This window comes from Oryctolagus cuniculus, chromosome 5 (assembly GCF_051225735.1).
Source record: "Oryctolagus cuniculus isolate XC-2025 breed Fujian yellow rabbit chromosome 5, ASM5122573v1, whole genome shotgun sequence".
Lineage (NCBI taxonomy): Eukaryota > Metazoa > Chordata > Mammalia > Lagomorpha > Leporidae > Oryctolagus > Oryctolagus cuniculus.
In genome coordinates, this window is record NC_142871.1 from 168,330,455 (window position 1) to 168,342,460 (window position 12,006).

At 47.9% G+C, this 12,006-nt stretch overlaps 1 protein-coding gene across 1 annotated transcript in view; it reads left to right on the forward strand.

Annotated features, from left to right (window-relative positions):
- Positions 1–12,006, forward strand: part of GMDS (GDP-mannose 4,6-dehydratase) — a 628,352-nt gene that overhangs the window by 500,481 nt on the left and 115,865 nt on the right. Inside the window, exon 8 of the mRNA XM_051855925.3 lies at positions 10,487–10,605. Coding sequence (XP_051711885.1) covers positions 10,487–10,605 — 119 coding nt within the window. The remainder of the gene's footprint in view (positions 1–10,486; positions 10,606–12,006) is intronic.

The window sequence follows — 12,006 nt, forward strand, 5'->3', positions numbered from 1 at the left end:
CTTCCAGATCTCCCACACAAGTGTAGGAGCCCAAGCATTTGGGTCATCTTCTACTGATTTCCCAGGCCACAGAAGAAAGCTGGATTGGAAATGGAGCAGCCAGGACTAGAACCCGTGTCCATATGAGATGCCGGCACCGCAGGCGGCAGCTTTAACCCACTGCGCCACAGCACCGGCCCCATCATGTACTGTTAACACTGGACCAGAGAGACCGGTGGCAAAGCTGGGGTCAGCCAGCAGTTGGATTTCCAAGGCCAGAGTCAGACCAAGAGGTTGAATTGGGGGCTCATGATGGGCTTGAAGGACAGGGTCGTAGAAAGGTCAGAGCTGGCTTCCTAGGAAGAGGTTTGGGCAGCATAGCCAGGAACCAACAATAAGGAGATGGATGAGCAGGTGGCCATTAGTGTCAAGAAACTTCCTCCTGCGAACCCAGGCCTCTGAGCCAGGGACTAATTCTAGAATGGCTTACCTGGGTATTTGAGTGGGAGCAGATAATTGGAAACACCTGGCTGAGGTAGGTGGCTGGGCACGCTCCAGGAAACCACCGCTTCTGGGAAGGGTGTTGTGACAGTGGTGACGTCAGGGCCAAGTTACAGCAGTTGTGAAGGTGTAGTGACCTGAAAGCCAGCTGCCAGTGGCAGTCTGCGGATTATTTTTGCTCTCTCATAAATCTTTCACTGCATGGTGTTAAAGATAGTCAGAAACTTCACACAGAAGCTGCAAGATGAGGCAATAATGCTTGTATTAAAGGACGAATGTAGTTAATTCCACTGCTATATTGAAACAGTCAGCTGACCTTGAACCCATCACAGGTTAGCCTGAGATGCTTTCGCAGAGATGGCTGTACTACATTGATCCCTCCAAGCCTGTGTGCCCTTTGGCGCTGGGACTTTGCTCACTGCCCCCCTCAGGTGTCCTCTTTGTTTGAATTTGGGCTGCCCTGTAACCCGTAGTATGCAGAACTAGTCACCATGGCTAGCTTCCAGGCCAGAGCCTATGTTTGCCTTCTTGGAAGACAAACCGTGTGAAAACGCTTGGGCTGGACTTAGGAGAGGGGAGACATCAGGTCAGGGGAGAATGGCGTACAGAGCAGAGTGGGGGCGGGTGTGAAGTGGCCAGCACAGCCCAGTCAGACCCCATGGCCAACATGGCAGGAAGCAGAGATGAACCTGGTCTCCGAAGCCTTCCCGAATTTCTGACCCACAAGACTATGAGCAATTCAGAAGGTGTAGCCACTAAGTGTGGGGATGGGTTATTAAGCAACGATGGAGAAGGGAACAACTTATATTTGTACGTACATTTTTATTAAGATTATCTTATGTATTATTTACATGGTGGCATAACTTTGGAATACATGTAACTACTGAAGATAATTCTGTATGCACTCATTCAAAATATACTGTATCAGGTTATTCAGGTTTAAACCTTGTATTTGGGATGTCATACTGAAAAATGAATGTGTAGGGGCTGGCATCCTGGGATAACGGGTAAAGCTGCCACCCTAGACGCTGGCATCCCATAAGGGTGCTGGTTCCTGTCCCAGCTGTTCCACTTCCAGCTGAGCTCTCTGCTAATGGCCTGGAAAAACCAGCAGATGATGACCCAAGTTCTTGGGCCCATGCGCCCATGTGGGAGACCTGGATGAAGCTCCTGGCTCCTCGATTCGGCCTGGCCATTGGGACCATCTGGGGACTGAACTGATAGGTGGAAAATCTCCCTCTCTCTCCTCCTCCCCCTCCCCCTCTCTGTCTCTCCCTTTCTCTCTGTAATTCTGACATTCAAACAAGTAAATAAATCCTTTTTAAAAAACGAATATGCAGAGAACACATTTTTTTTAAAGTATTTATTCAGTTGAGATGCAGAGATCTCCCATCTGCTGATTCTCTCTCCAATGCCCACCATGGCCAGGGCTGAGGGTGGGAGCCGGAGAGCAATCCAGGACTCCACTGCTGCTCCTCAGCGTGTGTGTGAGCAGGAACTGGAGTCAGGGCTGCCCTGGGAATCAGACACAGGTGTGGGACGCAAACTTCCTTCCCAGGCCCGACCCCTGCCCTGAGTGATACCATTGTTAAAGGAGTGACCAACCTTCCGAAATCAAGAAGAATAAAACTTAAAAATTAAAAAAAAAAACTTCATCCTACAGTAACCATGAAATTGGCCATGACTTGAATTTCAAGATATTGAGAATTTGAGACAGGTGCCATGAAATTGGAGAAAAAAATGAGAGAGAATGCTAAGAAGCTACTTAGAGGCTGTGGCTTATGTTCAAAATAGTCTGATTCCTGAAAGGCCCTGGGGGGGGGGGGGGCAGTGAGGCAGGAAGGTGTGCCAGAGGGGAAGGCAGTTCCCTGGGAGTCTGGGCCTCCTAGCTGAGGAGCGCCGCAGGCTGTGACCCCAGCTGGAGGCCGAGGGAAAGCAGCGATGGGGGGTAGCGCCACAGCGGCCCTGTGACTTCCGGGCCACTTTTTGTGCCCCATTCCCAGGAACATGCTGAGAAGTCCTGGCAGCCGCGGCCTGGTACTAAGGAAGTGAGCTTGGCGAGAGGCTTCGTCGCATTGAGGCTGCAGGTTGCCCCACCTCTGCACTCTCCTCCTTTGGTAGGAGCCAACGGGGTGGCGTAGCAGGTAAAGCTGCTGCCTGCGGCACTGGCATCCCATATGTGCATGGGTTTGAGTCCCAGCTGCTCCGCTTCCCATCCAGCTCTCTGGTATGGCCTGGGGAAGTAGCAGAAAATGGCCCAAGTCCTGGGGCCCCTGCACCTGGGTGGGAGACCCAGAAGAAACTCCTGGCTCCTGGCTTCGGATCGGTGCAGCTTCAGCCATTGCAGCCATGTTTGCGGAGTGAACCAGTGGATAGAAGATGTTTCTCTCTCTCTCTCTTTGCCTCTGCTTCGCTGTAACTCTGCCTTTCAAATAAACAAATCTTTAAAAAAAAAAAAAAAGGGTTGTTTGGTAAACAGCCAGCCTTGTTCACAAATAATTGTGATTGGAAAGGTGCTCCCCTAACCTGTGCCTGGGTGAAAGCAGGGAGACGAGGTGAGTCTCACACACCCGGAGCATCCTTCAGAGGAAACCCAGAGCGGAGCTCCGGGGGAATCAGGCAGCAAAGGCCACAGATGTCTGCTCGAAGCAGCGGTGGGCTCCGTCCCTGAGGCTGGGGTTGGCGCCGTCTTACCCACGCGTTTCCCTGTTGTCCATGGCTGTTGTGTGCTACCCTAGCGGAGCTGCGTAGTTTGAGCAGAGACCATGTGGATCCCCACCCTGAAGTACTCACTGTCTAAGCCATCCAGAAACATGCTGGCTGTGCTCCTGGCTTCGATAGAGTGACTGAAAGAGAGAAAGAAGCAAGCTGGCCGGGATCCAGAAATACAGAAAAGAAAAAGAAAATCATTACAGACACTGAAGTCACATTTGTAGGAAAATTTAAAATGAATGTTATTAAAAACAGTCAGATGAATGTGCAGGAGAAAAGCCCATAAAAATAACATGGGAAAAAACAAACAGAAAAGTGATTAGATAGGAGATGGTAAATATAAGAATATGGGACAAAACAGATACAACCTATGCATAATTGGTGTGCCTAAAAATAAAATAGAAAAATAAGATATATTCCAAGATAAATAGAAAAACTAGAATCTGCATATGAAAGAGGAGATGATTTTCCAGAAAAATTGATTCAGAAAGATTAATCCAGACTATGAATTTTTAGATTTTTGCAGTTTTTTTATTTTCTTTAATTTTCTTTAAGTTATATAAGTTTCATGTATTTCATATATACAGATTTAACATTGTTTCTTAGAGAAGAGGGAAATGAACCCCAACTGTGGGATTTTTGGACTGGTGTGCCTGGCTGAAGGGCAAAGAAAAGTTTTAGCTCTTTCTTTCAGTATATATAGTGTCAATGTAGAATATATGTTAACAACATATATATATATCTCAATATATATTCAATCAATATATATCAGTATATATTCAATTATATATATCAACATATGTAAATCAATATCTATTCACTATGTATGTCAATGTAGAATATATGTTAACAACAAAAAAAAGGAAGAGGAGGAAGAAGCAAGAGCTGTTAGGCTTTCTAAATCGTACTGTAGTGAGATAGTGGGTAAAGCCACTGCCTGCAATACCAGCGTCCCATTTGGGTGCTGGTTTGAGTCCCCATTGCTCCACTTCCAATCCAGTTCCCTGACAATGGCCTGGGAAAAGCAGCAGAAGATGGCCCAAGTGTTAGGCCCTTGCCCCCACATGGGAAATCCAGTTGCAGCACCTGGCTCCTGGCTTTGGTCTGGCCCAGGCCTGGCTGTTGCAACCATCTATCTGGGTAGTGAACCAACTGATGGAAGATCTCTCTCTGTGTCTCTTCCTCTCTCCCTGCAATGCTGACTTTCAAATAAGCAAATCTTAAAAAAACATTATTATTAAAATATGTTGTATTACCTTCAGTTATGTGATTAATTTTTATCTAATTATTTTTTCCTAAAAAGTGTTTTTATATCTTTAAAGTAACTGAAGGGGCCGGCGTTGTGTCATAGCAGGTTAAGTCACTGCCTGCAACACCAGCATCCCATATGGTTGCTGGTTTGAGAGCTGGCTGCTCCACTTGCAATCCAGCTCCCTGCTAATGTGCCTAGGAAAGCAGTGGAAGATGGCCCACCCTGTACCCATGTGGGAGACTTGGAAGAAGTAATTGGCTCCTGGCTCCTGGCTTTGGCCTGGCACAACCCCAGCTTTTGTGGGCATTTGGGGAGCGAATCAGTGGATAGAAGATCTCTCTCCCTCTGTCTCTCTGTCTCCCTCTCCCTCTCTCTATAACCCTGCCTTTCAAATAAATAAAAAATAAATCTCTTAAGAAATAACTGAAGCATTACACATGTATACATGTATCAAAATTTAACACAGCACCCCATAAATATGTACAGTTTATATATTAAAATATTTTTTTATTTTTATTTTTTAAAGATTTATTTATTTGAAACTCAGAGTTAGAGAGAGAGAGACAGATCTTTCATCTGCTGGTTCACTCCCCAAATGGCTGCAGTAAGGCCAGGCCGAAGCCAGGAACCAGGAGCCAGTTTCTTCCTCCAGGTCTCCCACATGGGTGGCAAGGGCCCAAGGACTTGGAACCTCTGCTGCTGCTTTCTGAGGTGCATAAGCAGGGAGCTGGGTCAGAAGTGGGGCAGCTGGGTCTTAAACCAGCACCCAAATGGGATGCTGGCATCGCAGTTTGCAGCTTTACCCACTATGTCACAACATCAGAATAATTTATTTTGAAGATTTATTTATTTATTTGAAAGAGTTACACAGAGAAAGGAGGAGAAGCAGAGAGGATGGGGGGTCTTCCATCCTCTGGTTCACTCCCCACTTAGCCGCAACGGCCGGAGCTGCACTGATCCGAAGCCAGGGCCAGAATCTTCTTCCGGGTCTCCTATGTGGGTGCAGGGGCCCAAGGACTTGGGCCAGCTTCTGCTGCTTTTCCAAGCCATAGCAGAGCACTAGATAGGAAGTGGAGCAGCCAGTACTCGAACTGGTGCCCATATGGGGTGCCAGCACTGCAAGGGCGGCTTTACCTGCTACACAACAGCACTGGCCCCCTTAAAAATAATTTTTACCAGATGATTTGAAGGGACTAAACTTTGTGGTTTCCTTCCTTGCTCCTTCCTTCCTTCCTTCTTTCCTTCCTTCCTTCCTTCCTCTTTCTTTCTTCCTCTTTCTTTCTTTCTTTCTTTCTTTCTTTCTTTCTTTCTTTCTTTCTTTCTTTCTTTCTTTCTCTTTCTCTCTTTCTGTCTCTCTTTCTCTCTCTCTCTTTCTCTCTCTTTCTTTGTTTCTTGGCAGTGAAGTAGAGAGAGAGACACAGTCAGACAGAGTTCTCCATCTGCTGGTTCACCCCCTGCAGCAGGCCAAAGCCAGGATCTGGAACTCAGCTCAGGTCTCCTGGGTGGGTGGCAAGGACCCGACTACGTGGGCTGTCACTGCTGACTCCCAGGGAGCGCATTAGCAGGAGGCTGGAATAGGAAGCAGAGCTAGGACTTGAACCCACACTCTCCAGTAGGGGGAGCAGGCATCCCGACCTGTGGCTTGACAGCCGCACCAAACACCCACCCCCAGACTTTGTTTTTATGCTATTTGATTTTAATATTATTTTATTAACTGAATATCGGGCCATCATCATGAAAACAGCCACTGAATAAAGCTTCAAGATAAAATGTGTGAATCCACACTTGCATACTTTTGAACCTGATATCTGTGTAGTGAAAAATTCCCATGATTTTTATTATAATTATTTCCTACTCTCTCCTCTACAGTAAATAAATATGTGTATCCGAGTGTAGTCCTGTTTTACAGTTTTCAAGACAGTAGCACATAAAGCACAAAAGCACAAGGCTGCGAAAGCAGCAGTCAGATCCACGTAGTTAAACATAACCTTGATTAACAAATCTTGTTATTCATGGATGCCAGCTCAGTTAATAAGTGTCTGTGGCTTGGATGCTAAACTGGAGGTTAATGCAAGGTAGAAGCAATGGTCGAATCCAGGTTTTTAAGACAAACACAGCTCACACACCAGAAGGCATGCATGGAATCAGGTGTAGTCGGCCAGCTGTGGTGATGTGCACTGGGTGTTCTCCTCCAGTGGCGCAGCTGTGAACAGCCACCAGAGCTGGCATCTCACCAAGCCCCTGGAACCAGCACGCCCCACGCACCCAAAAGGGCCACTTCCTCATTCACCAAGCGATGGTCGAGAGGAGACTGTGACAGAAGGACGCCTTGTATTGGAAAGTTTTTACGTGAGGTTTTGTTTTGACCTCTCTGGATTAGATGTGGGGCGCAGGTGGGCTGGTGATACAGGTCCGAGGGAGTGTGTGTCCAGGACACAGAGCTGACACCCAGCTCATCCTGGCCAGCCAGTGTCAGCGGTGCAGTAGATTCTCAACTTCAAGTCCCTTCTGCACAGAGTGAATGAGCCGTGATTTGAAAACTGCATTGTTCTTTGCCTCCAAGGAACGTTTTTGTAAGAATCTGGAGCTCTGGTACACTCTTTAAGTGTGGGATGGGTTAAAAAGCGGATGATTGTTCTTATTTTGGCGCATGCTGGGAGCCAGCTCAGCACTGAGAGTGAGTGAGTGAGTGAGGACGGGTCCGTCCGCCCGTCGTGGAGGCACGAGAGAATGTGGGAAGCTCCGCCGTCCTCCCCTGTTCCTTCAGAGGAGGGAGGGAGGGCTGACCTCCAGGCTGTCCCTGGAATCGGGGCCCTGGAGTGCGGCCCGGCCGTGTCATGGGTCGTGTGGCCCCGCATGTGCACCGGAAGGTGAGAGCGCGTGAACTTTTGCCTCAGTCGTGCCATCCATCAGGGAACAAATGGAGCAGATCCACGTGTGCAGCGAGGGGCTGGGTCCTCCCCACACAGGGGCCTTTGTCTCCCGGCCAGGCCCCGGGTCACGATGGACGCACTCGGCCCCAGCTCTGTGGCGAGTTACTAACCCATTATCACACCAGAACACGGGATCATTTATCTTCTAATCCAGAGTGTCACCTGTTCTTCATTTACCAGTCAATAAGCATTCATTATGCTCAGTGGAAATTTAAACACAGCCCTCTGCCTCTGTTAAAACCAGTAAACTATTCAGCAATAACAAATAAATCTGGAGTTGTATACCCTTTCCCGCCCCATTCCCAGACTGCGGTCTGGTACAATATGAACGCTGGAGGAAATGCCTGGGAATTGATAGGTCAAAGGCCACCGATAGTCTGATGGCAAAGGAAAGAGCAGATTCTTGGCCCTGGCTCCGGCGAAAGCCAGAGGCTGCCACTGATGCCGGTTCCTGCCGGGAACACAGCACACACCAGGGGACCTGCGCCCGTGTGCAGAGCGACGGGGCTGCACACAGCAGCTGTGCTTCCTCGCATTTTTACCGAGACCTTGTTTTCTTTCACAGGCTAAAAATAGGAATTTCTGAAGACCACGGTAGCACAGCAGAGTGTTTCCAAAGAAATAAAATCAGCTGAGGGGTCCTTAAAGACCTAGTGGAAGTTTTATTTTTAGAATGGTAATTCAAGGCAAACACATTTAAGCGTATTTACCCCGTTAGTTCTAATGCCTCAGACAAGTGTTCAGATAGGAATTCTAGCCAGAAGCCTAATTTAAATTTTCCTAAAAATTCTGAAAGTATTTGACAAAAGCCAAAGCAAGTGTGTGTGTGTGTGTGTGCGCGCCTGCTCTGGGATGCACATGTACACCCTGAGTGCAGGTGATAAGGGAAGGTCGGCTTAGCTGGGAGGGTGGCCAGAGGGCAGGCTTGGGCCCAGTGGAGTCACCACACCAGGGGCTGTTGATCACAGGAAAACCCAGGGGCCAGCAGGAATCCACTCCAACAGCTAAACTGCAAACCCCGATACAGGCCCCAGACACGGTCATTGTGCTCAGACAGATGACAGGAGAGAGCTTCCGGGCGCGGGTACCTGACAGGCAGGCACAGACCACAGAGAGCCAGTTCCGCCAGCAGGCCTCTGCTTGTGTGGGGGGGCCTCCGCACCCATTCCAAAAAGGCACCTCTCTGAGAACCTCGTGACAGACGGTGCTGGGCTGTGAGGGCCCCGCCCCTCCTCAGCCTCCAGATTTCATAGTAGCAGGGGGGCTCCCAAGCCGTATAGACCCCTCTGCTGTGTGTGGCCTCCCCAAAACAGAGGAGTTTGTGTTTTGTGCCTTTAAAACGTGGATCAAGCTCTAGTAGCAGTGGTCATAGCAGAACACTTGAAAAGTGCCGTCTATGACTCAGTACGCCGTGATCCCCAATGCAGACTGAAACTGCAGGGATTCCATTAATGTGAACAAAACTGCCTCCTGGCCGCAGGGTTTCGTCTGTCAGTGACCTTAGGGCGTGCAGCTTGCCACACCTGGCTGGCATGCCAGGGCTCCATGCGAAATTACTCCAAGTCTCATCCTTGGAACAAGAAGATGACTTAAAACCACCTTGTGATAGACCAAAAATGCAGACGTGTCCAGGAGAAATAACTTAAGGGAAAGAGTTAACAGTTTAATGTATTTTTTAGAACGTTGCCACAAATTCAAATGAGTAAGAGGGATTAAGGAGTTTAGATGGTGTTTCCTAAGAGAAAACAGGCTGGCTAATGGATCAGCAGCCTGTCTTCCAGCTTGTCTAATAGCTTCTATGGAGACACCAAGCAAAAGGAGTTTTCGAACATGAGTTCAGAGCCATGGCGTCGAGGACTGTCTTAGAATGAAATGCCTATTCTTTCTCCCTGTTTTATATTGAGAAATGGATGGGAATGATTAAAAAAAAAGGATTTTTCTTTTGGCTAGGGTCTTTATTTATTTTTTTAAGATTTATTTATTTGGAAGGCAGAGAGACAGAGAGGTATCTTCCATCCACTGGTTCACTCTCCAAATAGCTGCAACAGCTAGAGCTGGGCCAGGCCAATGCCAGAAACCAGAAACTCCATCCGGGTCTCCCACGTGGTTGGCGGTGGCTCAAACACTAGGGCCATCGTCCACTGCCTTCCCGGGCCTGTTAGCAGGGAGCTGGATCAGAAGTGGAGAAGCCAGGACTTGAACTAGTGCTCATAGGGAATGCTGGAGTTGCTAATGTGACTTAACCCACTGGGCCATGATGCCAGCCCGTTTAAAGATAAATGTGCGTGGTAGATTCAAGCTACATTGATTTTTTTAAAAGTCTGTATCTCTCCCGTGCAATTCCAGGCCATAGAAACTGTGGACCTCTATGCTGCTAAGAGAAGTTCTTCTGATGCAGGGAGCCAGGTTGTGTCATTTGCTTTTGGGTTTTGGACATGTGACTGTGTTCTGGCTCCGCCGGCCTCCTGGTGGCTACTGAGAAGGGACCCTGCGATGCAGCCAAAGTGGGAGGTGGAGCATTGACCTCCAGATGCTGCCTGGTGAACCCCTTCACTCTGGTGCACTTTGTCAGGGCCTGCAGACAACTTGTGAAAAACAGCAGTACTTTTTATTACCTGGTTGTTTTTCCACCACTGAGTCTTACTTTGCTTTTCGACTGCTAAATGTTCAAGTTTATTACTAAGAAATTAAGCACAACTTTGGGGGACAAATCATTTTTCCCTGCCCGTCTGTGATGTGAAGGGAAACGCGACGGCGCTTGCAGATGCGCCTCCTGCAGCTCTACTTCTGAAAGGGTTGTTCACCTCAGATAGCACATTGCTCTGAGCTGTGGCCCCAGGCCCTGTGGCAGAGAATCTCCGGGCAGTGAAAGATAAAGATCCTCACAGAGGCCACGCCTCCGCGCCTGGAGCCAGGCGTCCAGACCACGCTGTTCCCAGGAGGATTCTGACGCACTTTCGCGTTTGCGATCCGTTGCTGCAGCGGCTGGAATGGTGCCCTTTGCGGCGTGCATGTCCTCATCCAGCCGTGCCCATCTGGGAGCGCTGTGTTTCCGAGGGGGCCGCTGAGTGTGCCTCTCACCAGGGTGTACCTCTCTCTGTCTCTCTAGGCTATGTGGCTGATGTTGCAGAACGATGAGCCAGAGGACTTTGTCATAGCCACCGGGGAAGTCCACAGTGTCCGCGAGTTTGTGGAGAAGTCGTTTATGCACATTGGGAAAACCATCGTGTGAGTACACGGGCAAGGTCACGGCTGGTGGGCGTGCACATGTGTGTGTGCTCTTCCACCTCACGGTGTTGTTTCCTTTTGCTTGTACGTTCTTACACCACAGCCTGGAGCTCCGCACCCACCCTCACTTCGCTGCCTGTGAGGTATTTGTCAAGGTCCAAACCAAGTCTTTCCACACCTTTTGTTGTTCCTGTCGCTTAAATTTTTTTTATTTTTATTTACTTTCACATTTCATTTTTGCTCATCATAAGGAAACCATCTTTACAGTTGCTAATCTTACGCCGACCAGATCGATGTGATGACGTTACATAATCATTATAATACTTTCACTTTCTAGTTTTAAAATTTGAAATAATCAAAAACTTACAGAAAAGCTTCAAATACAAACCATTTTCCTTTCTCTGAACCATCGACCCTAAGTTGTGACCTGTTGCTGCGTCACCCTGAACTTACAAGCAGTAGTGCTCTCCCACATAAATGCAACACGGCCGTCACACCCGGGAAGTTCACAGTGCAAATGGCTGTCACCCAGGCCTCAGCTTCTGCTGGAGTTTTGGCAGTTGAACCAGTGATTTACTTTGTACCAAAACCGTCTGGTTTCTACTCCTTCATTTACTCCTTGCATTACACAAGGTGTGAAATCAGATTTTCATTGGAATATTTGAGGGACTTCTGGAAAATCCTTCTTTATAGCTGAAGAATTCGTGCTTTTTTTTTTGGTAATTTTCTTTATTGTGATAAATCATAGACTGACATAAAATTTACCAGCTTAGCCATTTTAAGAGTGTACAATTGAATGACATTAAGCACATTGGCAATGCTATACAACATTTAACTCTGTTTCCATCACATTTAACATTTCCATCACCCAAACGGAAACTCTGTGCCGACCGAATAACAGCAGCTCATCCCCTCACCCCGGTTCCTGGCGGCCTCTACTCTGCCCGTGCCTATTGTAGGCAGCTTGTGTAAGTGCAGTCATGCCCTGTGGTGCTTTTGTGCTGTGCCATATTTGCTTTATTTTGGTTAGCATGATGTTGTCAGAGTTCATCCATGTTACAGCATTTCGCTGTTTTTTTTTTTTATAAGACTGAATAATTTGGACATTAATTCGTTCTGTTTCTCTGCTCTTCCCCCGTTCCCTGGGACTCCCGTTCACATTAGGTTGCTGTATAATCGTCCCTCAGGTCACTGGAACTAGGCTCTATCCCACCAGTCGATTTCTTTGTATACGTCAGCTTGGATCATTTCTGTTATTATGTCTACAGGTTCACTCATCTTCTCAATGCTAGCGCTGAGTTCTCCACTCGAGATACTTTTCATCTCTAGAAGTCCCATCTGATTCTCCTGGGGTGGGGGGAACCAGATGGAACTTCTAAGGATGAAAGTCCAGATTTTCCC